Consider the following 25,740-nt stretch of genomic DNA (forward strand, 5'->3'; position numbering starts at 1 on the left):
TAGGCTTTAAACCGAATGAGCAAGATTTGCTTTTCAACACGGACGAATGAGCTAGTAAGCCAAATTTGTTGGAAGGAAATGGCCCGACCCAGTCTTTCCAACTGGAGAAAAAACTGCACTTCAAGATAGTCAATAATTATTGAAGTGCAATTTTTGCTAAAAAAAAGATTGAGAGTTCATTTTATTTTTGTTTGCTTGCTTATTTAGAAAAATTTAAAAGTTATTGACCTTCAAATTACAAATATAAAAAATATGAAAAATAAAAGTTTACTGGGTTTGAAAGCATTACTTGCATTGTTATTATGATTACATCAGTGCTTATTTCGTCTTAAAATAATGTTGGGATTGGAGACTGCAGTGTTGATTAACAGAGGTGGGACCAAGTCATTGCTTTGCAAGTCACAAGTAAGTCTCAAGTCTTTGCCCTCAAGTCAAGTCCCGAGTCAATACAGGCAAGTCCCGAGTCAAGTCCCGAGTCAAGACAGGCAAGTCCCGAGTCAAGTCCAAAGTCAAGACTGGAAAGTCTCAAGTCAAGTCACAAGTCCTGCATTTTGAGTTTCGAGTCCTTTCAAGTCCTTTTGACCACAGACTATTATTTTTACACAGATTGTGTATGCTTTTAAACCGCTGTATTTATTTATTAAAACAAGTGCATTTGAAATAGCAGGAAAGAAAATAGTACTGACATTGCAATTCATAATAGCACTATTAACCAGTCATTTTAATAGTTTAAACAATTTTAAACATTTAACTCATTCCTTTACAGAATAAACACATTTGCAAAAACAAGTGCAACTGTACTTATTTGTACAAAAGTGTTAACATTGTATTTCCATGGCATATTGCATCGTAACTAGTTCCAAAGCAGTTTCTATTCTGTTCTTACCTTATCTCATTGATCTCATCTCACACTGTATGTGTGTTGATGTGTGCATACACATGAAAAACATAACAAATACATGAACATAACAATGAACAGAGTTGTACTTTTTAGATGTCAGGGCCCTATGCAATATGTACACAATTCTTAATATAGTATATATTTTAACTGACCTTTATTTGACTATGTTTGTCTTTTTGTAGGTGGCTAAAATATGCGGTGCTGCTGACCGCCGTCTAACGTTACGTTACTCTGTGTGATACATTGACTAACGTAACGTTATGTATAGGTACCTCATGCAACCCTGCTTAAAAAATCACTTGACAAAAAGTATGAATAAGGTAGCAAACTGCAGTGGACGCAACATATTGCCGTGTTTGAAATGACGTTATAACCATAAACATCTTATAAGTAGACGCAATATTGGTTGCTGTGACGCGAGCAATTTGCATCTTGAAGTGGTGATGAGGAGCCGGCGAGCAGCCTAAACTGACAGTTGACAGGTAGAAAACAAAGATGCCGGGCTGGTGTTCAGCGTTTTCCTGCTCAAATGAGCGGACTGTTGAAAATAGGAATCGGGGGATTACTTTTCACAAGTAAGATTTAACATTAATGTACTATTGGTTGTATTTTATGAAAATAACATTACCACAGAGTTGAGAAGGAGCAAAGATCTTCAATATTTGTATGTGAAAATCACAAATAAATCTTCTGGGGGTGGATGACGCCCCTACAGGGGTTTGGTTTACAAACTTTCTGCCCCACCTAAAACAAAATTCACCAGCCGCCATTGATTATAATGCATTCTCATTTTAGGCAAAATATAAGACAATACTTTCTTAACAGTATAATTGTAACCAGGAATAAGTCTTCAAGTAACAATATTCAAATACTAACATTGCTGGGTAAAACAGAATTTGGTTTTATTCTGAATCCAGTGAAACAGATTGGTGGTTTTAGCTGATATAAAGACTTTCAGGTGTTTATATATGTTTATGTTTAAGTATTTGGCAGACGCTTTTATACAAAGCGACATACATAAAAAATACATATATAACAATCACTGTAAACATGATCATTTAAGGGAAGAATGTAATACAAAATATCAATACAAAGTGTCACGACAGAATAGACTCTCTGCTGCTGCAGCAACAGAGATACGGTCTATAAGATATATAGATATCTAATGTATTCATACATTGTTTATGTAGCATGTATATATAACGTAATCATATTGTTCCTTCAATTTAAAAATAGCTGACCGTTTTTTTCCCCCTTCTCTGAGATTATATTCCCAGTTTTAATCTCGGACGTCTGGTCACTTATAGCGTATAAGAATATTCTATTACTGTTAAGCAAACTATGAATAATAAAACATGTGTCCGTTATCATAGCTACACGTATGACAAAAAAGCGCGTGAAAATGAGTGGTATTCAGTGAGGTAAAATTAATTAAATGCGTTGACAGTTCATTGCTCCTGCCAAATGAATTGCACTGAGTGGAGCGGATCACCACTCCAAGATGGCGGCCCCGCGTCTCGTCTGCGCCAGTAGGCAGTAGCGCTCGATGCTGCGTACCTATATAAGATGTCTATGGTTATGACGTTAGCAGTGAGTTTACAGCTTCACTGATTTAACTACACAGCAAATAAAAGTCATGTTACTTAGCCAATAAACGGTATCTTACATTCAAAACTTACCCTTCTTTGTGCAACTTCAAATGTCGAACGAAGTTGGAAGTTGTTGCGTCTCCGTCTGTAATATTCGAACTGCGTGATTTGCATATGGCAATTCGTTGACCAAGTCGTAGTTTTTATACCCGAACGAAACCAACTTTGGTATAAATCTTTCTCACTGGCGCGTTGTTTGACAACTCTTGTTCATTGGTTGTCCTGCAATTTGATTGGATCAATGCCTGTGTAATGAAAACAATGTAGATCTAATTTGATTGGCTGTTGTACTGAGAGCACACACGCTGACACGCAGCACACACGCTGATAGACAGACACGTACAAAATGAAAGCTACGGAGCGCTCCCAAATAATTTTTTAAGCTTTAGGTTTTGGGGAAAGTAGCAAGTCATGTCAAGTCAAAAGGCTCAAGTCCAAGTGAAGTCACAAGTCATTGATGTTAAAGTCTAAGTCGAGTTGCAAGTGTCTTTACATTTTGTCAAGTCGAGTCTAAAGTCATCAAATTCATGACTCGAGTCTGACTCGAGTCCAAGTCATGTGACTCGAGTCCACACCTCTGTTGATTAAGACTTTAAGGGAAGTTCAGCTTACCTTAAAATTAGGGCTATTAAAGTTAACGTGTTAATGCATGTGATTAATTTAAAAAAATTGCATTACCATAAATGAATGATGATTAATCAAAGTGTGTTTTGTCTGGTGCCTGAAGGCATCGCGCATTGCACAGGAAGTGATCACGTCACACACCAGTGATCACGTCACACACCAGTGATAGTTAGTGATGTGCTCTGCGCCCACTTGCGTCCCTTGAAGAAGAAATCGTCCCGTATGTAGAAACAAACGCGTTCCGTATTGAGCTGTCAAGGGAGGCACTTTGTCCAGTATTTTTATTAAGTAAGTGGCCAACAGAGATTATTTTGTTTTCAAACTTAAATTGTGATGTCACGCGCCAGTTTTGACTGGGCAGTTTCGACACAGTCGCCAACACGCAGCAGGCATCTTGTCAGTGTATAAAAGTAAAAATACAAGTGTTCTGCTGTCTATGGTTGCAATAAGTGCAAAATTTATGTAAGCGTGTTTGTTTCATTACTGAGTGCAGTTGCTCCAAGGTCGAGCGCACGTCCTCATTCAATGATATTACACATCCAGTTTGCACCCTTCGGTAGGAGAAGAGAGCTCTGTGGATTAAAACTTTTAGTGGCGTGTCATTTATTAAACTTTAATGATCTATGAGTGTGTGTGTGTGTGTGTGTGTGTGATGCTTTTATTTAATGATAAATTACACAACATAGCATAAAGACAATCTCACTGAGAGGAGATCTCATTCATTTGAAATGTTGCCAGTCATATTAGTTAAACAAATATCTCTTCATCACAGTAGTTTTCAAAGTGATGAACGTTGGAGACCTGCTCTATCATAAAGCTGAATACTGAATGTATTATGTTTTAAGTTAAGCAGGACATACTCCTGTTAAAGAAATATGTTTATTTTTATTAACTTAAGCAGGAAATATTTATATTCTAGACAAAAAAATGTGCACTTAATTCTTACTGTACTAACTGTCACAAAGTTTTGAGTAAATCACTGACTTGCAGTTCAGTAAAACATTTAGAAACTGTTCCTGTATGACATTCTGACTACAAAATTGCACGTGTATCCAAATATTAGGGTATTTTTTAAACATTTTATTAATGCAAGCAAATAATAACCTGTGATTATTCATGATTAATCACAGAATTAGAGTGTGATTAATCAGATTTTTTGTTTTGTTTACATTTCATTGACTAAATATGCACTACAATCCATTCAACTTTTGTTCAGAATCAGCTTATTTCGCAACAGTTGACGCGACATTCTTCTCATTCAATGGGAGCATGGAGTGAGTTGTTACGCTGCAGCCAAACTCGACAATCATTGGATAAAGGTTCGGCTTTGTCCCGCCCATGGACACCAAACGTCTCTGAAAGTGTATAGAAAGTGAGCTTGGCCTCGGTTAGCCTGGATGTCTGAGGCGGAATCCCTTTTTGATTGACAGCAAAAGGAGCGAATAAGCAATCTTAAACTAAAAACCACCACCAGGGCATTTTTCAAGCTTCATTCTGTTGTTTCGCATTGATAGGGAGAATTTTACAATCGTTTAAATGACATTTTCTCAATCAAATCTAGTATCGTTATATCTTTAATTGGAAAATGTACTCGTGTTTCGAAAGTAGCCGAAGATTAGCTTCTCCTACTTGAAAGACCAGCAGCCACCACTGGTATTAGACTTACACAAACTTTATTGATCCACAAGGGAAATTGTTCCACACAGTAGCTCAGTAACAAAGGATGGAAAGGATAATGCACACGAGGGCACAAAAAGAGGGTGAAAACAAAAAGGTATAAAGTAGACTAAAAATGTACTATAGTAGCGATATAAAATAACATGTTTGTAATATTTACACATTATATATATACATATTATATTATTTTGTCTGTGTATATATATATATATATATATATATATATATATATATATACACATATAATATATGGCCTATGTTACATTGTACGCTAATAACAATTATAAAAGAGCAAAACGATATAGTATAAGAACAAATGTTTATATTAATTACTAATAACACAGATTTGTTTCTAAATGTGTGTGCATTTTTTGTGCCTTTTTAAACAAATCGACGGTAATGCAAATTATATGACATTGCCATATTGACCACGCTCATAACCACGCCAACACCGCCACAAGAATATTGGCAAACTGGAGGAAACCCTGCTAAATCTACATCTAAAATGTCACGTTTGAAACGAACTACAGACATCATATTTGGAGGTGATCCAAATAAAGGCAAATAAATGTTGCATTAGCATATTTGTCAATACAACAGTTGTTATGCATCTCAATTCTGACTGACTTTCCTGCAGGGGCTCGCAGCAGGACTGGATCTGGTCAGGTCAGAACAGAGCCGAGCAGGAATGCTAGCAGGGTTCAAGTTGCGACTCGGACCAAAGCAGTCTCTTTCTATGGCCAGAGGGCCGCACAGTGTCAGTTACAAGGCTACTTCGTCATGTGGGTCAAAGCAAGTTCAGTAACAGATGCTCTTCACACAGACACACAGCCATGTTTTGACATGTCACAGGGGGAAGTAACTTCATTTTTAACATTAGCTGAGCTTTCATTTGCTGAGTGAAGCCTTCGACGAAGTGAACAAACTCAATGTGTGTATCAGAGCTTCAGATTTTGTGACTCCTCAACATCAAGTGGACTGGCCTTCTCCAAATTCAACTGCTTTTCAGTAAGCGTCATTAAATACGGCAATGGTGAAAAGCTGGGGCGAAATTTGATTCGGCTGGCTGTATTTGTTATCTTACAGTGTTCTTCAGACTATCAAGGTAGCCAAAACATCATGAGCTGTGAAACCGGCAGAAATGTGGGTGGAAAACCCAACTCCAGACACGACATTTATATTTAAAGATGTGGTAGCTTTTCTGTTATTTTCTTTCATTTAAAATAATGTTTTTAAATAGTCTTAATTTGTTTCAACTCCATATCCAAGCCCAATATTATTCCAAGGTAGTGAAAAGAAATACTTCCTGTAAAAATACTAATTAGTGACTAGTAATCCCCCACACCTTGATCTACACGTTTCGTCTCCAGGGACTAACAAAATAATAAGAAGTGTAATGTGATATTGATGGCTAATGTGCATCCACGCTCGCACACAGCGAATGCTTGCTCTGTACTATTTGGACCTTTCCTCCCACAGCATGGAACATTTTGTCGCTCTGGCAGCACTTGTGCGACTGTCTGCCTTCTCATTTAATAGCTATCATTAGTTGTTCAGCAATTGCACGCACACATTTATGTGTGTCTCTGGTCGTGGTAACATGCAGCTAAAAGACAAAGCTGTAACAAGAGGTCAGATCACCTACTCTTCTGGACTCTTTGATATTCAAAGCCCGACTAAAAGAACTTGAACAGCATGCCTGCCTCCGTGTATCCACTATCCAGTTGCCTTTACATTATACTAACAGTAGCAATTTTGGGGAATATGCTCTACAGCACTTGGTTTTGACGAGAGACAACAATAAAAAAAAAATATTTCTGCGCAGGGATCTCACAAACACTGTAGCTTGTATGTATGCCTACGTCTGGTTGTATCCAAAAGAGTAGTTTTAAATATTTTATTTGGCAAATATTTGGGTAATGGGCGTAAGGTGTCTTCGTTGTAAATGTTTACTTCCCTGGACAAGCTCATTATCCTGAGCAGCACAAAGGAAACAACAGCAGTTAGTTCCGCCATTTTTTTTTGGTGTTAGATACATTCCTTTGTTGTTCTCGCAAATAAATACAACAATTATTATTTAATTGAATTTAAAGCAAAAAGAGAACCCCATAAGAAGTATATACAATCAATAAATACTAAGACAAATTATCTTCCACCCGTACTTTATATCCACACTACACACATACAAGCAAGCGAAGTGTCTGAAAATGTGGAGTGATCACAAAATAAATTCTGTAAATAAAAAAAAAAGGCCCAAATTTAAATTGCACAGGCCTCATTTTTTCAGTGCATTACATAGTTTGCTTATGGCTTCTGGATAGAAACTATGTCAAGAGTCGGTAGTGCACAATAGTGCAATCATTTTCAAAGGTTTGCCTTTTCGGTCTCTAAAAAGTAATTGTCGAAACTGCCAAAAAGAAAAGTTTTTTTGGGTATGTCACCAAATAAATGCACCGTTATTTTACGCAATAATTTTTATTTTTTTTTACTAATTTCCGCAAATTAAGTAAGCAATCAAGTATTGTAATCTTGCCTTTTTGCAGGGTTGTGACTGGCTAAAATGAGCTTGTGTTGGTAGATTGTACATTTTGTAAACGTGTTCTCGTTAGGACAAAGACATTTTAATGCTACTACTGTGGACGGAGATTTTCATCCAATCCCCATATGAGGAAACTATTCCGTTTGAATACTTGTAAGGATGCAGCTTTAGCCATTTTTGTCTGTGCAAAAAGCTTATGTGTGCACTCAGGGTGAAGGATGGATTATTTAATTGTGTTTGCAGAGGCTGTTCTCTGCTTTATGACATCAGGATCAATACAGTGTTGCTAACCCAGGATGAAAATACAACACTGCCTTCCTCGGTGTACCAATATGTCGACTGGCGGTGGATGCATTGTTGTGAGATTTGAGGATTTTTTCCTTCATATAATCACATCTGAGCCTTTGAGCTCCTTTTGTTTCCCTTCAGCAGGTGCGTGACACGACAATGCGAAACATTGCAGGCTGTTGCTTTACAGTTGCCCGTTTGCTGTAATTACACCTCACCACCCCCTTCCAATTCCCTGCAGCGGCTATCCAATTTCGCAGCTCGCCGTGACAAAAACATCCAATGCAAATACAATGCAGGCTGCTTACCTCCATGGCAAGTGCGGCCGTCTGCTGGTCGTAGTGGTTCAGTAGGTTGGGCATGAAGGTGGTGTTGTAAGGCAGATCCTGGCACATTCTCAGTCGGATGGGCTCACAGCTGAACTCGCTGTGGCTCTCCGTGGCCTCCATGTGAATGGCCCTGGCCGGAGGAGCCATGAATAAAAGGAGAAGGAAGAGCGGGATGGGAAAACGAGGAAATCGAGCAGTTCGTCTGCAGAAGATTGTCTTGTACTCTCCCATATGATCCCTTCCAAACGATTCTTGCATTTTAATACCGGAGAAAAGCCAGACTATCAACTATAGCCCACAGGGTCGCCGAAAATTCTTCTAAGCCTTCTTTGCATTGGAGGCAACCGGCAGTGAAGATTTAAAAATAAATAGGAGGCACATTATATAGGCTTCCTGGGCTGCAAGGAGGTGGAGGCCCAAATGATTGGAGCAGCATGAAAGAATCCGCCACTTGCTCTCAGCTATTTACTTTCAGTGCTGATTGTTCGTGGCTTGCAAAGCATCCTGCAGCATTTTCCACCTACTGGTTTATTCCGTTGTTGGAGATGAATTCCAAAGCAGGGGCCTGAGAGAATGGCTCCTCTGGGTTGTTGTTGGTCCCTCTTTTGTCTCTTCACTCTCTCTGCCAGCAACACTTTAACAAATCCACAATATCCATCTCGTCCTCCAAGTGATATCGCTTTGTTTTGGGAATCTTTCGCATTTTAGCTTCTTTTGGCAGGTCCTGCAGGTTTAAAAGGACACACACACAGAGACGAGATAAAGAAAGGCTCAGTGATCAAACAAGCTGAATGGGCTTTGTGTCGGGTTGCATTGCTCGGTAAGGCAACCCCTTGTCAACATATACGTGCCAACCTAAAACACTTGAGGTAATCTTGTAGCCTATTTGGTTGTTGCTAACATTGTGTAAAGTCATAGCAGTTTATTGAACGACAGTTAATAACCTCCATTTTGTAGTTAATTTGTCAAGAATTAATAATCAAAAAGGTTCCCAAAAAGTACCGTAAAAATATCCGATTTTTTTCAAATGTGGAAAAGAAATTCAGCCTGAAGGATACACGTACAAAATATGAATTACATTTTACGCCATTTTAGTACTTTAAAGACCCGTGTGTTTACAAAACGCTACAGTTTTCCAATAAAAAACAAAACAAAACAAAGTGGCATTAAAAACAGAAACACAAACACTTCACACACAGTAAAAGAAAATGCTTGTGCATGTAGTCAACAAATATAATAACCTAAACATTTCCAGCTAGTAGTCCAAAAATAATATCCAAACATAACGAGTAAATTGGTTTGTTAAAGTAAAAGTGGCATCAAAATGGATTTTGACATTAGATTAGATTAGTTTATTTCAAAGGGGACAATGCCATTTCATAAAACACATGACTACACATGGTTAAAAAAGCCAAAATTAGCTAGAAGACTAGTTATTATCTGTAGTCCCCTGGCCATGATGTAAAAAAGGCTGTAAAATTACGGTTTAAAAGAAAAAGAAAAGAAAGAGAAAAAGAAAAAAAGCACACAATACATATACAATATGATACATATACATTATTATGACCAACAAATGTGTCTTGAAAATACTACTTTATCTATAAAAAAAACACACTAAAAAACAGAATGGCACCAAATGTCCCCCGAAAATTTTAAGGCTTTATTTAAAAAGATTAGTGCAATTCAGAGGACAGCAAGTATGTTGTTGGCAGGGCAACACTAAGGCTCCCCTGCCATGTTTCACGCTTTAGAACTATTATATCCTTAAATGTCTTGGGCAAAAATGAGATATTAATCAACAGTGAGCTAAGGTGGCTAATTGGCTGCTGACACCTGAGCCCAACAGGCTTCCGTAGACCGTTAAAGGGCGCAGGAGGGATTTTTTATAGTTAGCTACCTTTATGCTAATGACGTCTGTACGCGCTACCTGTCGAATACAGTAAGCATATAGTAAGACTTTAATAAAGAAGAAATGAAAGGTTCATGTAGTGTCCCTTCACGCTAGTTTGACACGCCACGCTGTCTTCTTGCGGAAGGAAGCACGTCAATCATGTCATCGATGCGCGCGAGACCATTTCGAGGGGGAAAATGCGTCTTCTACGTTCAAATAACCCACAAACGAGTCTGCAGAAGAAAAGAATAGCCGTTAGACGCACTTTACCCGTCACCGGGGGCTGGGAGAGTGGTCCTGGTGCTCCAGTCCGGCAGCTCCGTTGACGGCAGTGCAACAACAGTCCTTGTTCCGCCCTCGTCCACAGCTGGGTCCCTGCAGCGCGTGCAGCGAGGGCGCGCAATCAACGTGAGCGCGCACAGTGATCACATTGACCCACAGTGCACTGACTGGACATAAGCTGCCTGTGTATCTTTGGCATTGACATCATACAGTGTGGTCTATTCCTACTGGGTAAAAGGGAAACAACAATTGCATGTTAAAGGTGATTAACATCTTTAAGTGCATATTTGAGTCTCTTTGCTAATACAAAATGAAACGCAATTAAAATAGGTTAAACAATATTTTTTTGATTTAGCTAGATCACAGGTGTCCAACTCGAGGCCCGGGGGCCAAATCTGGGCCCACGAAAGACTGGAAATAATATGCGTTAATAAAATGCTTAAAAGGTAAATGGGTTATACTTGTATAACGCTTTTCTACCTTCAAAGTACTCAAAGCGCTTTGACAATATTTCCACATTCACCCATTCACACACTGATGGCGGGAGCTGCCATGCAAGGCCCTAACCACGACCCATCAGGAGCAAGGGTGAAGTGTCTTGCTCAAGGACACGACGGACGTGACGAGGTTGGTAGAAGGTGGGGATCGAACCAGGAACCCTCAGGCTGCTGGCACTGCCACTCTCCCAACAGTGCCACACCGTTAATCTTTTCTTATTAAATATATTTTTTCTTTCCCTTTTGACACTAAAAATCATGTACTGCATGCAATTGCATATCTTTTAAAATTCAATATTAATAAAATCTAAGGATTATGTTATGTATTCCAAAAATATTTTTTGTTAAAATAAAGATAAATACTGTACATAAATATCTGCTTGACTTATTTCAAAACAAATGATCGATCAAATTGTAGACTGTAAAATTGACAATAGGTTTTACGGTTACATTTTTTACCGTAAAATCAACTTTGGTACTGTTTTTTTTCCATATACAGTAAGACACTAAAACATTAAAAAAAAAAAAAAAAAAAATCCCATTAAAACAAAATTTTACGGTAAAAAAAAACAACCTTGGCAGCTCTGTTGCTTGATTTTTACCGCTAAAACAGTGGTATTGTTTTTCCATTCCATCCCATTTATACAATTTTGGTTATATGCTGTAAAAAAAACAAAAAAAACACTGCTTTTACTGTAAAATTATGGTGACTGAGCTGCCAGCTTTTAAGGCAAAATGTTAATATTTTTTTTGCAGCTTATGTAAAAAAATATAGTTTTAATGTATTATATATATACATATATATATATATATATATATATATATATATATATATATATATATATATATATATATATATATACATATATATATATATATATATACACATGTATATTCATATATTACTCATTGTTAAAAGCGGCCCTCTGAGGGCAACCAAAACTGCGATGTGGCCCTCAATGAAAACGAGTGTGACACCCCTGATCTAGATCAACAGCACTTATTAGATAAAGCACATATAACTATTTGTCTACTAAAAAAATAAATCAATGTTTTCTTCAAATAGCTTAGCATAGAGATGACTGTTCCATTGTGCTGCCATGTGTAGGTTTACTTTTTTTTTTTAAATGTACCCACTACAATTGCTCAATTTAATTGCATACAAAACAAGTTGCCTTAAGACACAATAAGGAGATATATTAACAGATATAGTATCAATAACATTAACAGATGGATCTGAAGTTGATCCACAGATTTAACTGTTCAAAGTAAAAAATAAAAAAAAAAAGATATATACCAGTATATAAAACCTATATATATAAATATAAATATATATATATATATATATATATATATATATATATATATATATATATATATATATTACTTTTAACACTTGCATAGTTTGTGTTTGACATTTTTTAACAAAAAGGGCTTAAAACAAAAAAAGATATAGATATCAAAGAAGCGATCTTAAGTTGAAGACTTAAGCATTGAAAGTAAAACAAGATTAATAAATGACTTTCGGGTCCCTCTGACCTGTAACGTAACATTTAGGGTATGTATCAAAGTGGCCCTACATATTTATGTGCTGTGCTGCCCTGTGAATGTTTACTCTTTTTAAAAAAATACATACAAGTGCACAATCAGATTGCATTCAAAACAAGTTATCAAGACACAATAAGGAGAGGTATTAATTTAACAATGCTGTGATTGCAATGGTGTAGAAGTGCACGACATCATAACAATAGTTGTTTCCAATTTGGTGACCCTTTCATCTAGTTGTATACATGGGGTAACCAAATATTAGAAAGAGTTCTCTGCAAATCAAAAATCCATCCATCCATCCATTTTCTACCGTTGGTCCCTTACGGGGTCGCGGGGGGTGCCGGAGCCAATACAATTTTAAAAACAAAAAAACAACTCTTGGTGCGATTCCGTGCACTTTCACAGCACTGCAATCACAACAATGTGCATTGTTAAGCAACTCCTCTCAGACAGGGACAACCAACATTTAAAATAACTATATGAAAAAAAAAACAAAGTTCTCATTACAATTCTAAGTAAACCCTATGTCAGGGGTTCTTAACCTTCTTGACCACAGTGCCCAACTTTTCGACAACAGAGGGGACCTGGGCCCACGCAATTATTAACATTGAATTAGTAACAGTAATCTTAATTTTAATCGTATTTAATAACTATCTAACCTACTTACAGTTTACCAGGATACACCTAAAAAATCAAATATACTGCAAAAGAAGTGACTCATGAAAACTATATTTACATACAATCACGCAGTGCTAAAATAAATACATTTTAACTACAAAATGTTGCAATCATCAAATTCCAAATGAGTTATTAGTATTTGCAAAAATAAAGTTTACCAGTTCGAACGTTAAGTATCTTGTCTTTGCAGTCGATTCAATTGAATATAGGTTAAAAGGATTTGCAAATCAATGTATTGTTTTTATTTATGATTTAAACAAAGTGCCAACTTCACTGGTTTTGGGTTTATGTAAATTAATAAAATTTGTTGCTAAATAAACTGTCAATAAAATTAAAAGTGCAAACGAAAATACTGCTTCAACACTTTAGTCATAATTTTTGCACTGAATAAACTTCTCTATGACTTTAGCTCCAGACTTCTTCCGTTTGTTTGATGTTGTCATTCCTGCCACAATTGGTGGATAAGTGTATTACAACTGAGTACCGCTGCGGCACACAGCGGAGAAACCGATATTTTTTTTGGGTGGCCCTTTAGGAGGCTTTTGCGGGCCAACAATGTGTTCCGGCTCTATGCTTAAATCACTGCCTTATGTGACCAATGCATACATGTCATTCTTTTAGTAAATATATGCACACAGAAAAAGGTTTATATAAACGTGCATAACATAAACACCCTTTTACAATTGGACAGAATGGTTCAAACATGTTTCAATAACAGCTCATATACAAATACTTTTAAGCAGAAAAAAGTTTATTAAAATGAGCAGCAGTAATCAGTGATGCAATCTTTCTAACAGCTTGAAATTGTTCTTCGAGTTATCCAACAACTTAACTTCAACATCAGTCAAAAATTGTTGTATATACACATTTCACTTGACGGGTGAAGGCCAGTTGAATAGCTTTTAAAAAGTATATTACACGGATGGTGCATTGTTAACTCATATTTCAAGAAGCTTAATGGTACATCATCTTAAAACTATACATTTGACGAAGTGCTTCCCGATAAAAACATCAACAGAGCGACATCAAAGTGAGCTGGATGATGTGTGATCGTATCAGGCAGCACAATGTCAATATTTATGCCTCACACACTCAGGATTAGTGCTGCGTGCTATGATTCCCTTCTGCACGATTGAGCACAGTGCTAGATTAACCGTTTCATGGCTGATCTGATGTGATCCTCTCTGTCACTGTGTGTGGGGGTATGTGAGGTGGGTCTGTGGAAGCAGAGGGCTCCTGGCCCACATACTGGTTGAACCTCTTAACATAAGCAGTATTCAGCGAGCACGCCATTGTACTCACATCATGACACTGTATGAGTTACCTCCATGACCCTCATTTTGCAGTTTGTTGATTAACTAGAAGCAAAATTAGTGCAGTACTTAGCTGTAAACAGCAGAGACGCTGTTGATTCAGTCACAACTATCCATTTTCTACTGCCTGTCCCTCTCTGGGTCGCGGGGGGTGCTGGAGCCTTATCACAGCTGCATTTGGGCGGAAGGCGGTGTACACCCACCCAGGGAAATGGAGCTACGCTGCAAAACATCTATCAATACTGTTCTTTTTTTTAACTTCTCAATTTTTAAATCAAATATATATTCCTTGGTTAACTTTATCAGTAATTGCTGTTATTAAAACACATTTCTAAATAATTTTAATATTGTAAAGTGTCTTATGTATTTTTTGGATTCAAATTAATAGTTTAGGTGTGAGGGAATTGACTATCAGTAGCTCTTAAAAGGGCCATGTCCAAATTTAACAAGTTTTTCTAAAGTCAAACATTGTGTCAAATTTGGTACGTAAGATTATCAGACATTTTATGATATTACAAAATACTACCTTATCGTCATATATGCCTCAAATAAGGTTTCTTGATAGCAACTGAAAGCAAATAGCAAATAAAACAGGACATAGGAGTCCATAGGTTTTTGAAGGGCGTAAAAACATTTTGGATTCTTTTTTTGTGCTCAATTTTCTAAACAGAAATATGCATGTAATGCATAAAAACATGTAACATTTGTTGACCTTTTTGATCAGATAAAGTCACAGGTTTAAATTAGTAAAATAACTCATTATGCAAATTCAAACTAATTAAAACCTAACATAATTTGATCAATAGGCCTACAAAGGATTAAAATTAAAAAAGCAACTTGCATGATCGGTATTTTTGCTTAGGGCTGAAGTTTATTGAGATATTTCAGCAAAAAAATCTAAATGTTAGGCCTTTTGCAGGTATGTCCTGTTTGGTTTTGGGGTATTGTGGTATAACTGCCAATGTATCATATGTCTGTGAAATAATTGGACATAAAAGCATAAAATCATGTATAATGGAGTGCCACAACCTTATTTATGGCCAAAATACAAGGAAAAATGTATTAAAAGGACAAAAAACAGTTAGCATTTGTGCCCAGAGGGTTAAAAATCAACACGTAAAACGCTAAAAACAGAAAGAACTATAAATATATATATTTCCTAGAGAAGAGTTCAAACATAAAATACTTTAAATTGATGTAAAAATGTATTTTGTGTAAAAACCAAAAGGCTCCTTCATATTGAAAAATAATGTCATCATGAAATGTTAGTTACCCTGCAAAAAGTAAGGATTACACTACAAAGTACATGTAGTGTGTTGGAGTGCATAGAGACATACGATCATACCACGACACGTGTCACATTACAAGTTACGACAGGACTATACATCAAGGAACGCAATGGAAGAAATGATCTTAACCTCAAAACATGTCATATAAAAACTGTAACCTAATGTATAAAGAAGGTATGGAGTATACTTTGTTCAGTCAGGCATCAGGGTTCAGTACGTTTTGGCCAATCAGGCGCCTGCTCTGAGGAGAACGCCCAATATCTTCCTCCAACTGTGTGAGAGAGACAAAGGATGAGAAAACAACTTGTAGGATACGGATATTCAACTGGCTGCCCGGTTTCAGTTCAAAACTTAGGAAACAAACATTTTTGCAGCAAATCCCTAAAAACACTGTAAAGAGGAACTTGGACCACTGTAAACACATTGGCGAAGCCTTGCATTGACATTTTAACCTTGCTAGCAAACAAATAACACTGTGGTTCAAACTTGTGATTTACATTACTTAGGCATTCCTCAAGGCACCACTTTAAGTCCTCTCCTTTTTGGCAGTTACCAACTTTTTTTTCGTGTGTGATTATTTTAAATAAGGTGTTGCTGTAGCTTGTTTACTTCAGATGCAGGCTGTAGTCATCTGGTCTACTTCTTTGGTTACACGAGTGGTATTTCTGAAAGTTCCATTTTAAGTCCTCTTTTTCTCATCATTTGAGCTATTCAACTGTTGGCCCGTGAGTTCAGTTTAAAAAACTTGTGAGACTCACATTTTTGCAGAAGGCCCGTAAAAACAGCTGAGTGCTCCTGTAACTTTAACACATTAAATAGACCAAAATGAAAAGTCTACTGTAGAGGACGCTTGTTCTCCGGAATATACAATATAAGATTAATAGTGAAGAGAGAAGTCCGGCTCACCGTCCTTAGCTTTCTGAAATTGTGGCCCCCAAAACATTTTAGTTGAAAATCCCTGATGTAGATAGAGTCCTTCACACACTAGCACAGACCTGTTCTTTGAAGTAGTTGCGTCCACAGGACAGCAGACCTCTGAGAGTCAGGCCTACGATGAAGCACCACAGAGACAGGCCACACTCAGCTGCAGCCATCACAGCACTGGGGAACCACAGCGCCAAGGTGGTGTCCTAACACATAAATACCATAAACTGTAAGGCTGGGACGTGTACAAAGCGATTGGTTCAACAATGCAATGCAGTGTATGGAAATACATTTTTGGAGCGTGGCTAAATAATGTATATAAAAAAAATCAAACAACCTTGTGTTGTTTTAAAAATTTGCGTTTTGATCCAATACCAAATAGCTACAGAAGCAGTATTAATCAAACCAATACTGATACTTAAAATTTTCAAGACGAATGAATGATTACATTTTTGATCACAATTTTCATCAAACAAAAACAAAGTTTGGCGATATAACAATATCAATTTAATATTTTCTAATATTGGCTCTGATTTAAATCATTTGGTTTTTGCCCTTAAAGCCCTCCGGTGTCCACGGACTTATTTCCTGAGTGTGTAAACAATAACAAAAAAACATTTTGAGATAATAAAAAATATCGATCTAACCACTGTAGCATTGATACTGTAATTACTATTGTTACTGTCAATATTTGTATCTATCTGGCCACATTTGTTCAAGAGCTCTAGCTTCGCGTTAATCATATCTTCTTACAGTGTATAATGTAGTATAGCTATTCTTTGTGTTCTAGTGATAACTTGTAAGAAACATAGTTTATTTGCAGCCATGGAAGTGAGGATTACTGACTTAGAAGTGGCTTTGCATTGTGGACGGACCTTAGCCACTAGCTTGCTAGCGAGGATGCTACATTGCGTTGAGGACGGAGCCGTTCGCTTGTCACCATCAAATGTGCAGGTCACAGAATGTGTCATCAACATGCATTATCACGATATAACGATAGTATTAAAAGCTTTATTGACGCCTAAATGTATATCATTTATATCATATCGTGCAACCCTAACGTCAGCTATGGGAAGTTGCGCTTCTTCAATGCAGACCTCCACTATGCCACAACTCAGCACGGCAGAAACATCTTTATCAGTATGTAGGACACTGGCATGGAAACAGGGATGCTGAACATTCAGAGATTGTCCCACCGCATGAATTATTTCTACCTATAATATTATTATTAAAGGAAGTCAAACATTTTCATTAAGTTAGTATCACTTAATTGGCAAAAATATGTAATGCATGAAAAGCCAAACTGTTAAATAATAACTTTCTTGTTTTGTTAATAACTTAAAAACTATAAGAGTTGGACCCAACATTTTTGCAGCACAAACGATTGGGACTGGCTTGGGGAGATTTTGAGAAGGGGTTGGGGGCTGGTTATGAATCCTATTTTACTTATGAAGTATAATAGTTAGACAGAAAATGTTGCAGCACAAACGTAGCACAAACAAAAGGAACACGTTTGAGGAGATGTTGACATAGTTGGGGCATATTTATGATTAACACCACGTTAATTACGAATTAAGAACCTAAAACCTTAAACCAGAACTGCAATTTTTGGGGGGTAATTTTGCCTATCGTTATTATGAAAGACATGACGGCGGATGTATTTTGTTAATGCATTATAACTCAAACGTAAATAAATGTCAGTTTACAACGGAGCCAATGGGAGGTCCTCTATTTCCCCCATAAAACCCAATAACCACCCAAAAACCGCCAACAATACTGCGTTTACATTTTATGACTTGAATATTAACCAAGTATTAGTGATATTGTTATCATAAGTGCTAACGCGGACAAACTATTTATAGCGGCGCCGTGATCACAAGCTTGTGTGCTAATGTTTACATCATTGAGTGGGCAAGCTGCTTCCTCGCTTCCTTACATGTGAAAATTTATTGTAGATCATAAATCATGCCTCTCACCTGGACTGTAGAAGGATGAGGACGTATTCCGACAAGTTGGTACACTCGTGACAGCCAATCTAGACCAGGAAATGTCGAGAACACCACAAAAATACGCTTGGTTCCACCCCCCTTTTCTTTGCGACGATTATGAATAATTCTTCATCCAAACGAGATTACAACAAGATTCTATCAGTCGGCATCCTAATGTCAGCAGACATTGTACAGTAATTGATGTTTAATCATGTTTGATGGCTCTCATGAAGTCTGCAGTGAGTAATATTCAGTGATGTTGAAAAAAAGCAGAAAGTTGTGATGCGTTTATGAAATTAATGCATATTGTATGCTTAATTTGATCAAAATATGTAAATATTAAATGTTATTATAAATGTACCCATTACTACATTACAAATATACTTAGTGTGTGTTGTACATAAAACTTTAATAGAGGTGTTTGTATGTTTTTGTAAGGGTTTTTTAGGCAGAATAGAGAAACACCCTTTGGCTCCATTGTCGGAGGACTTTTAATCGCATTTATTTAATATTTAGAATGCATAAAAAAAAGAAAAACATTTGTGTTCCTTTCTTACATAGGGATTGTGAATGATAGGCAAAATAAAAAAAAGTGCAGTTCCACTTTAATAATTTAAATCTGTAACGGCACAAACTAAAATGTTTGCAAGACAAACAAAGCACAAACAATTGGGACACGTTCGGGGAGACTTTAACAAGGCTGGAGGGCCAAATTCACACAGGTGAATCGCAAAACGTTAACGTAAAAACTATAATAGTTAGACCGAACATTTTTGCAGAACAAACAAGCACAAACAGATGGGACAAATTTGGGGAGATTTTGACATAGTTGAAGTCTACTTATAATCAATAACACGTTAACAACATAAAACATTAATAACTTCAAAAGTATAATAGTTAGACCAAAAATGTTTGCAGCACAAACAAGTTGGGGTGATTTGGACAAGGTGGGGGGACTGGATGACATCACTAGCCAGAAAATATATTTTAGAATAACTTGAAAACCGTAACGGCACAGAAACATTTTTTTGCAGCACAAACAAATTCCTTTGACGCACATTATTGCCAGGCTTTCGCGGGACATATATAACGATGTGATTGGCCAGATCTGGCCCCTGGGCAGTGGGTTTGACACCTGTGTTCTAAATTAACCACTCGCAGTGTAAACATGTCTCCAAAGCAAGCATTATCATAAAAATGGTACAGTCGAGACTTACATAAATGCGTGTGGTGTCAAACGGGCAGCGTGCGCTGACCGGCGACCGAGCGTTGGCAGGCACCTCGGTGTCGTTACATCCACGCATCAGGCCCTGACCGTTGTGGGAAATGGTCATGGTGATGGCGACTAGTAGGCCCACGCAGCAGGCTGCCGAGAGCAGGGCGTTGAGGAAGGAGGCAATCAGAAGTCCTATTTGCTGCACACACACACGTGATTATACAACTAGTACTGTATTTTCCGACTATAAACCACAACTTTTCCCCCCCGATTTGAACCCTGCAGCTTATACAAAGGTGCAGCTAATTTATGAATTTTTCTTAGCTGACGGCCATTATGTTATGTATTCAACAAAATTACATAGTAGTAACACTGACAGAGACTTAAAAGGTGTGTTATTGTTTGTGCTATGGCGACATCTTTTGGACAAATTCAATCACTGCAGGTGTTCTGGGTTGAAAGGCTGCAGTATTTCCTTCTGTTTTGAGCCTTGAACCGGAAGTATGAGTGCCGCTCTGTTTACTGGCCGTCAATAGCGTTTGTACTTGTATGGTTTCTTCATTCATCGCTCCAAGCAACGTTTGTAAATTTTACATTATAACTAAAACAATTCATAATTACTTAAACGTCACATGTTTAATAGTAGTGTTTACAATATACTGCTGTGAAACAATTACAATATTTAATCGCAACTAAGATACCATTTTTTATCATTAATAAGTGTACCCTAGACAGATGATTATTAAGTTTTTATTACCATGACTGGACAATTTGTTTGCTCTAATTAAATATTTTTAAACATTATGCTTTTTTTCAGTGAGGATTGGACTCCGCCAAGGCTGCCCTTTGTCACCAATTCTGTTCATAACTTTTATGGACAGAATTTCTAGGCGCAGTCAGGGCGTTGAGGGGATCCGGTTTGGTGGCTGAAGGATTAGGTCGCTGCTTTTTGCAGATGATGTGGTCCTGATGGCTTCATCTGGCCAGGATCTTCAGCTCTCACTGGATTGGTTCGCAGCTGAGTGTGAAGCGACTGGGATGAGAATCAGCACCTCCAAGTCCGAGTACATGGTTCTCGCCCGGAAAAGTGTTTAGTGCCATCCCCGGGTTGGGGGGGAGACCCTGCCCCAAGTGGAGGAGTTCAAGTACCTCGGAGTCTTGTTCACGAGTGAGGGAAGAGTGGATCGTGAGATCAACAGGCGGATCGGTGCGGCGTCTTCAGTAATGCGGACGCTGTATCGATCCGTTGTGGTGAAGAAGGAGCTGAGCCGGAAGGCAAAGCTCTCAATTTACCGGTTGATCTACGTTCCCATCCTCACCTATGGTCATGAGCTTTGGGTTATGACCGAAAGGACAAGATCACGGGTACAAGTGGCCGAAATGAGTTTCCTCCGCCGGGCAGCAGGGCTCTCTCCCTTAGAGATAGGGTGAGAAGCTCTGCCATCAGGGGGGAGCTCAAAGTAAAGCCGCTGCTCCTCCACATCGAGAGGGGCCAGATGAGGTGGTTCGGGCATCTGGTCAGGATGTCACCCGAACGCCTCCCTAGGGAGGTGTTTAGGGCACGTCCGACCGGCAGGAGGCCACGGGGAAGACCCAGGACATGTTGGGAAGACTTTGTCTCCCGGCTGGCCTGGGAACGCCTCGGGATCCCACGGGAATAGCTGGACGAAGTGGCTGGGGAGAGGAAAGTCTGGGCTTCCCTGCTTAGGCTGTTGCCCCCGCGACCTGACCTCGGCTAGGCGGAAGAAGATGGATGGATGGATGGCATTATGCTTTTTTAAAACAGAGCAACACAAAAAGGACATAAACATGCTTTTAATGACCATTTTAAAAAATTACCTGAGCTGCGGCGGGATCTTTCTAATTTTCGTATTTTGTAGGAATATAGAATTTGTATTTCTGATGTAGGGGCACTTGCATTCAGAGGAGGAGCTACACCATGTTTAGATACCAGTTTCACGCATAGATAACACAAAATGTGGATTGTTACGATCATGGTTTGATTGTCAAAGATGTTTGGTAATGTAATTTGTGATTATTTGTACCTGAATAAATTAGGGGTATAACGATTTGTTTTAACAACGATTCGATTCGATATTTGTTGTTTTTCAGAACGATATGATCCGAAACGATTCAGGGAGTTGAAATCCATTCAGTAACTTCTTACACACAAAAAAATCAAGCAGTGTGATTGTGAAATAAATAGTGGATACTGGACACTGCAGGTGACGTTTCTGTATTGCTGTTATTTCTTGTAAGAGAATTAAGTATACATGAATTATGGATACAAACAAGCAAGTAAACAACAATTCATGTCCAATACAATCACATCATATTTGAATAAAGTGCAACCAAAACTTTAAGTTGAATTAACAAGAGGAAACACTTTCCGCTCATATTTTAACAATCAATCAATTTTCCATAAAAGTACAGTAACCAACATTTTAACAGTAGATTTACCTGCTAAAAAGTTCCCTGACCCAGTTATACAGTATCTGTATAGCTGGGTCGCCAATGAAGGACGGCATCTCAGGTGTGCAGAAGCATGTATGCCCCCTCATCCCTGTTGATGGTGTTGGCCCCTTGCTTCCTAATTTCCATAGCCTCCTTCATCAATCTCTTGTATTTGTTTCTTTCTCATCAAATTACTTCTTGTGTTCCGGGAGTCAGTGCGTCGCCGTAACTTGCACCGCTGTCACTTCTGTTGTGTCGGCTGCATCTTCTGCGCTTTAAAGTTGTGTTGCGGCTTTATCATTTTGTTATGGCATTTGTATTAGTCTTGGCTTTTGCAATCGTGCTGTAGCTGAAAGTTACGATATTGTAATGCCCGGCAGTGGAGAAGGAGAGACAGCCGGCGATACACTCTCAGACGCTTTCTTAACATGTGGTAACAAACTCAGGGAGCCAAAACACACAATCGTATACAAGAACTGCTGTTCACCCAACTCACGTTTAGATATTCAGCATACAGACGCCCAAACTCTGTTCGCTAGTCTGCCACTCTCGCACACATCACACACAACAGCACCACCTTGTAAAGGCACACAGACACACGTTACATATGTTACACTACTGTCTTGTGGCGTTTGCTTTTGTTATGACCTTTCTCGAGCACTGTAGATATCTGCCACTTTTGTTTTGATGACACCACAGACGGGAAAATAAACTTAACGTCTAACATCTTTATTATTAAAAGTGCTAAACTTCATATTAAGTCTGCCGTTCTTAAATCCAATAATTTCCTTTTTCAAGAATCGATAAAATTGATCAATTCCCTTTTAAAACTATCTTGGACCGCTACCTATGCCTTGGAAGGCAAACTTGCCGAACACAGATCGATATGTTTGAAATTTATGAATATAATCCAATCTATCGATGTATCGATCAATCATTACACCTATAAAATGAATGCTTCTGATATTCTGTACATTACATGTTGTTCAAGATAATGATATTCATATCTCTGCATGACAATGTTTTAACCTTCTCTGGTAATAAAATTGAATATTCAGCCTGCTAAACATTCCTTAATTGAGGTCTATCATCCAGAAAATTGTATAAAATAATATACACTTTATTTCAATCTGTCAGAAAATGTCCTATTCCTGTTCCTCAATTGATGTACTAGATTAAATATCACACTACATCTTTGACAAAGCATGATCGTAATCGTAATTTAAGACATATTTTAATTTTGTTACGTAGTTAGACTGGATGTAACGCGTAATGCTAACAATGTGAAGCCAGAAGTGTGTGATTGGTTTGAGAAGGTGTCTTAATGACTTGAAAGTCTTTGATAAAAAGGTCACTCTGACGTCTTTCCTTTCTGATGAGCTTTTATGCCATCTTACTAAAACAGTTTCAGTAACAATTTACATGGTATGTTATCAATGCGTTAAACTAAGCACGGAAGTGAAGCTTGACCGATCTCTCTGAATGTAAGCTCAGCAGCAGACTGTTGCTCCAGCGATCGTGGATGAAAAAAAATGTAGTTTTGTCCTCATGAAAGAGCAACTTGTCATGGCTTTGGGCCTGGTATTTCCATAATGTACCTTTTTCTATGTGTCCATTTCTGATCGCTATTTTCCCACTTGTGGCTAATCAGTAAATAATAAAAGCAGCCACATTTTCCCATGCTACGGAATAGCCCGGGGGTCAAAAAGGAGTTAGCACGCATGCGCTTTAATAAAATTAGTGCCGTTAAAGGAACTGATAGTTAACACGTTAACTTTTACAGCTTTAGTTTTCATGCATATTTGTACATGCTATTTTAACATTAGTTAATATGCTAACACGTTTACAAGTGTCTGTTAGTATTATTACCTTACTATGGCATTCTGTTTGAATTGTTTCAGTTTCACAAATACCTCAGTGAACTCACCAAGACGTCACAGTGGAGTTATTGAGTCTGTTAAGCTGATTGCAGAGCTAGCTTCCGCAGCTAGTGGGTCCATGATGATTACTTCTGTTTTGTTTGATCATCTGTTTTACTGCCTTGTTACAGGCACCGTTTGGAAATAATTAAGGTATGTAAATACACATTTACAAAATATATCTGTGTAAATATATAATTTCACAACGTATATATCTGCAACTTACAGTCCGGTGCAGCTAATATAAGGAAATTATTTTCTTCTAAAATCTATTAGGTGCGGCTTATAGTCTGGAAAATACAATATACGAATAGTTAAAAAAGCAACATCATACCAGCTTGAACACACGGAGGTTCCTCGAAACCACAATAGCAATAATCCCAGTGGTAATGCTCTAAAAAAACACAAAAATTACGGTTTCATCTTATTCTGATATCACAGTGACTTTGAATGAATAAATAAACTCACCAGCAAACCCGAAGTGACAGAAATGATGTTAGTTACGGTGTATTCTGTGGTGATTTGTTGGCTGGGTTTGGAAATGTGGCGTAGGACGTTTCCATGGACAATAGCACCAAGGATGAAGTTTATATGTCCCACTAAGATGAGAGACAAGCCCTTTTTCATCAGCCTCCTCGGCCCCTTGTCCTTATCTGGAAGACATTGTGTATTTTTAGTGTGCATCCAAAACTACCATAATTGTATTTGTTGGTTTGTCTAGGCTTTAATTATTTGTTTTTTTTAAGTATATATATATATATATATATATATATCAACTTGAGTGGTATATACAGAACATTCACACAATCTAAGAGCTGTATTGGAAACATCTTTGATTTCAGTATGAGGTATGAATTGAAATGAATGAATAAGGGACAAGCGGTAGAAAATGGATGGAATATAAGAGTACCATGGTTGATATTAGCACTGACCAAATGTAAAAAGTAAAACATACAATTTAGAAACTTAAAAACTGAATACACTAAAATAGATACAGTGACGAAATTAGCTGATTACGAATAAGACCAGCTATTTTGAATGCAATACAAATATATATTATATTGAAATGTTAATGTTGTAATGTATAAAACGAGGAAAACTTTACATTTAATCCAAAGCGTTAATTGAACAAATGATAGAAAAGTAGTTTACGTGCAGTGTAACTAGACCACAAAGACTTTAAAGAGGTGAGCTTTCATCTCCCATGGATCTCTTCGTGTAATTAAGCCATTTATACGCGCTATAAAAGCAGATATGTAACGTTTCAAGACTTTAAAGTGTGTCGTTTTTTGATAAAGGCCTGCTCGGTAACGGCGACTATTGTAACCGAAACCGTGTATCTAATTTTACAATGAAAACACAAAACTTAACACATATGTAGCTTTTATGCTCAATAACTTACCAAAGGTGCACATAGCTGCTCGGCTAAATGTTTCCCTTTGGATAATAAAAAAAATATGCCGATTTGTTTTCGACAAAACTTCTTCAGCTGCTCAGTGAGCCAAAGGTGTCCACTTCCGGTATGAAGTCCGGAAGCCACCTGCCCCTTACCTGACACCGGGTGGCACAACGAACCACTAATGTAAGGAAGGAAAACATGCAACACCAATGCGGCCAATGTCATATTAAGTATACTATTTTAAATGTTATGCTTTACAATAAAAGTGTTCCGAAGGTGAGCGTTCCCTTGACAATACAGAATGTTTGATAGTGTTCTGGCATTGAACATTGTGC

The 25,740-nt window shown here is 37.7% G+C and overlaps 2 protein-coding genes across 2 annotated transcripts in view; both read right to left on the bottom strand.

Annotated features, from left to right (window-relative positions):
• LOC133632841 (frizzled-3-like) overlaps positions 1-10,358 on the bottom strand; it is a 56,695-nt gene extending 46,337 nt beyond the window's left edge. The window contains exons 1-2 of the mRNA XM_062025593.1: positions 10,164-10,358; positions 7,987-8,731 (exon numbers count right to left, since the gene is read on the bottom strand). Of these exons, the coding sequence (XP_061881577.1) occupies positions 7,987-8,265 (279 nt within the window). The 5' untranslated portion in view covers positions 8,266-8,731; positions 10,164-10,358. The remainder of the gene's footprint in view (positions 1-7,986; positions 8,732-10,163) is intronic.
• A 4,865-nt stretch (positions 10,359-15,223) lies between these two features.
• Positions 15,224-25,634, bottom strand: LOC133632861 (keratinocyte-associated protein 3). Its single transcript, XM_062025631.1, has 6 exons — positions 25,409-25,634; positions 24,475-24,659; positions 24,341-24,400; positions 19,635-19,832; positions 16,501-16,635; positions 15,224-15,776 (listed from the first exon to the last, which is right to left on the bottom strand). Exons 1-6 carry the CDS (start codon positions 25,419-25,421, stop codon positions 15,702-15,704), a joined length of 666 nt encoding a protein of 221 aa, XP_061881615.1. The 5' UTR covers positions 25,422-25,634; the 3' UTR covers positions 15,224-15,701.
• Positions 25,635-25,740: the final 106 nt, after the last annotated feature.

This window comes from Entelurus aequoreus, linkage group LG02 (genome assembly GCF_033978785.1).
Source record: "Entelurus aequoreus isolate RoL-2023_Sb linkage group LG02, RoL_Eaeq_v1.1, whole genome shotgun sequence".
Taxonomy (NCBI): domain Eukaryota; kingdom Metazoa; phylum Chordata; class Actinopteri; order Syngnathiformes; family Syngnathidae; genus Entelurus; species Entelurus aequoreus.

Bases quoted from the DNA above. Each gene is read 5' to 3' on its own strand.
- LOC133632861 (XM_062025631.1), bottom strand. The intron at 19,833-24,340 runs GTATGATGTTGC...GTGTGTGTGCAG, and splicing joins ACCTCCGTGTGTTCAAGCTG to CAAATAGGACTTCTGATTGC. The intron at 16,636-19,634 runs GTAAGTCTCGAC...TTTATGTGTTAG, and splicing joins TTGACACCACACGCATTTAT to GACACCACCTTGGCGCTGTG.